This window comes from Plasmopara halstedii (genome assembly GCF_900000015.1).
Source record: "Plasmopara halstedii genome assembly, contig: Scaffold_2386, whole genome shotgun sequence".
In the NCBI taxonomy this organism is placed as follows: domain Eukaryota; phylum Oomycota; class Peronosporomycetes; order Peronosporales; family Peronosporaceae; genus Plasmopara; species Plasmopara halstedii.
Window position 1 is genome coordinate 266,770 of NW_020189293.1, and position 3,388 is coordinate 270,157.

At 43.3% G+C, this 3,388-nt stretch overlaps 2 protein-coding genes across 2 annotated transcripts; one reads left to right on the forward strand and one right to left on the reverse strand.

Moving 5' to 3' along the window:
* Positions 1-1,062: 1,062 nt before the first annotated feature.
* On the reverse strand, positions 1,063-1,298 carry PHALS_03506 (uncharacterized protein; the record flags this gene model as incomplete). Its single annotated transcript, XM_024717725.1, has 2 exons — positions 1,063-1,220; positions 1,280-1,298. 2 exons carry the CDS (start codon positions 1,296-1,298, stop codon positions 1,063-1,065), a joined length of 177 nt encoding a protein of 58 aa, XP_024583195.1.
* A 1,272-nt stretch (positions 1,299-2,570) lies between these two features.
* PHALS_03507 (uncharacterized protein) lies at positions 2,571-2,842 on the forward strand (the record flags this gene model as incomplete). Its single annotated transcript, XM_024717726.1, has 2 exons — positions 2,571-2,687; positions 2,747-2,842. The coding sequence occupies 2 exons, from the start codon at positions 2,571-2,573 to the stop codon at positions 2,840-2,842; spliced, it is 213 nt and encodes a 70-aa protein (XP_024583196.1).
* Positions 2,843-3,388: the final 546 nt, after the last annotated feature.

A 3,388-nucleotide genomic window follows, 5' to 3' on the forward strand; every position in this document is an offset into this window, starting at 1 on the left:
TGAGATATGCTTGTGCAAGTAGTTGGCAAGGCCAAGCCACTTGCGCAAATTCTTCTGGTTCTTTGGGATCGGCCCGTTCACAATGGTCTTAACCTTAGCGGGATCCGCTCGAACTCCGCGCTTCCCAATGAAGCACCCTGAAAAAGTATTTCTTTCGCGCCGACGATGCACTTATTGGCATTAGCATACAGCTTATTCGTGCGCATGCACACTAGCACCGCTCTCACACGAACAATGTGGTTTTTCTCATCTGTTCTATCGTGCACTGTGGACGAAAATGTCGTCAAAGTATGTCTGTTCATACGTCAGGTAGGGCCTGAACTATTGCGTCACAAGACAATTCAATGTTGCTGGTGCATTAAACAGCCCTTAAGAATATCACCAGCCACTCCCGGAGCATCCCGCTAGGAAAACTCACCGCCGTCAGCGGAATATCACTCGCTATCATGAGCAATTGGTCATACCCATCGACCAAGTCGAGTGCGCTGTACTTTATACAGCCAACAACATCGTTCTGGAGAACAAGGGTGGCCAACTTCTTAGGAATTGAATTTGTTCTGCCTTGTGGGGGTCGTTTCAATGTTCGCCCGCGCAAAGATAAGTTGCCCTGTTTAGAATTGTTAGGGATCACAGCAAGAAATTGCTCGATATCATAACCAACGTTTTAGGCTTTGTGTCGACAAGAAATGATATGAAGAACGTAACAGTCTTTAGCAATTACGTGCGATGGAATGTGTGTCGAATAATAGAAGATACCACCACTTTTGTGCGTCTAATGACAAGGACATATCAATGCTTCTTCTGAGCGTTAGACAGTTTTTGTCTTTAACATTAATTCCAGATGAGGTCTCATCTAAACTAAAAGGCACAAATTATGAATTGACTAAAAATTTAAGCCATTGGTAGGTTATCAACTCACCGCTGTTAGAAAGCAGAAATTTTTCTAAACGGACACAAAGGTGTGATGCCTTGGTGAAGGACATGAACTAACTCGAGAAAATACTAACCCTTTTCCTACTAGTCTTGTGATTATTCTGGAAGGCATTTGAAGGCTGTGAAAAGCTATTTCCAAGAACCCTGTCGAGATGCAACTGAACGATTGTCGCTATGTTCATCTGTCGAAACAGGTCCACGCGAATGCATATATTTGTCTGAAACATAGATATAACCTGGCAACCACATTCGCGGTTGCTCTGGAAACTCCGTGGGGAGACAGACAACTGTAACGAAATGTGATCTATCCATATAACGCTGTAGTGGTACAGCGGGTCAACAACACTCAGCATGGTGCCGGTCATGCAAAACATTAAAATCTCATGGATTTGTGGCAAACAACAATACATTCGTGGACAAAGTGAATAGGGTAGTATGAGGGGTCTTCTGTCCCATTCCTTACAAAAGTACTTTTTGAAATGCATAAAAGAAATTTCGCGACCGAATGATAACCGGTAACTACAAATGATATTAATATAGGAGCTTATCCTATTGTCTGTCATGGTAGGATCTGTCATTGAGACACTGTTTGCGAGGAAGGATTAGATATCATAAAAGATAGTCGGACTTTGTCAAAGAAATACCACAACGTGGAGAGGAGAGTCAGGCATGAATGTAAGTTCTGAATTTGGGAGAACATTATGAAATTGGCATGGTATGTCACGCGCGGAGTGAGTTGTGTCCTACATATAGAAATGAATCGAACTTGTTTGCTCATGTGTGACACTTGCTAATGACCAAAACCCTCACTGCATGTGTCGACACCCCCAACTAGTATGCCGGTATCAGCAGAGTGATGTAAAATCATTCGTCTGGTAATACTGATCTACAAATATTTTGGTCGTCTGAACAAAAGGCACTATCTAAACGGCACCATTACCGGTAACGATTATGCGAGCATGTTCTCAGCAGAGATTAACATCAAAATTACTTGCCCGTAGTATTTCTCTCGGATCGAGGTCCCCGTTTTACAGCGATCAATTTGGCGAGTTTGATCAAAGTGGATGTAGCCAGGTTGGACATGTCCACAGCGGATTATCTGCACACCGACGACCACAATATGCGTGTCTAACGACATCCTTTGATGCGCTTCTGCCAAGTAATCGCGATACGATCCTTCTCATTATTTTTACTCTCCATGTGGTACGTATATGGCCTAATCTATTTTTTTTAATTTTGTTGGATCATTGACATTGCCACGAAGGGTTTCCAGTCTTGGTGAGGACAGGCGTGTCAAAACAGATCGAATTGCCGATGTCGGCACCAGAAGAATGTGAAACCCGCATGTATTTGCTGCGGATAATGAAGCATACATAAAAAATATTTACCTTCCTGAATATGCAGCATTCAGACTGAGTCGCACCCTCTTTAATTAAACACTACTTGTTCATCAGCCACGAAGGAGTAATTTGAGTGAGTACTTTTCGTGGGCGCTCTCAAAACGTACCAAGACCCCGTTCACACGAGTCACTCAGATACAAAAGCGTTCTGTTGACGACAAATTCTCATCCAAACAATCCCTCGTAGCTAATTCGCCTTATTCTTTTGAGCAATGGTCTAGTTTTGAGTTGATTCAGATGCCTCAAGCAAATCGGTACAATTTTGATGCATCACGAGATTTTCTATACGATGACCCTCGAGATCCTCAAATAGAGTCAACGCGCCACCCCAACTGTGAAAGCTCACCAAAGCTTGTTACGTGAGCACCGCCTCACAGGCTGTGCAAGCTTGTTACATGAGCATGGCCTTACAGGCTGTGCAAGCTTGTTACATGAGCATTACCTCACAGGCTTTGTCGTATGAAAAAAGTGGAGCCCCGCTCCGTGTGGAACGTATGGTGGTTTATTAGTAGTAAGAGATGACTGCAAAGATTACACTCATCTTAATAGCTGCTGAGAGTACAAGGTTACACAATTGATTGGTTCTCTATGTCAACGTCGCGCTTTGTTACTTGCGAAGTTAAGCATCAAACAAAATTCTGATTGGGCGTCTGTTTGATATAACTGGCTTCAAAATGAAAAGACGACATCCCTTCTCGCCCGATTCCCAAATTAAGCCATTCATTCTTTGCCATTTCTGTAAGATCATTTTTACCCAAGTTACAGCCCTCCAATTTTTCGCTGCTTATCCAGCTAGACACGAAATTGTTGATACGTGATATCATGACGCTCAAAGCAAGTCGCAAACATATGTGGACCTGCGGGCGGCTACCAATGTAGCACACCCATGGTCACACTGTGATTCAATCTGAAGCATTTTCATTGAATTTTGTGGTGGCACTTGCTATTGCAAAGGAGCACAATTGTAACGGGATTACACGTACCCTGGAAACAGGGTTGTGTGTGTCACACGAGATGGGCATGGTGTGACTGCACTCAAACAAGAATACGGTATG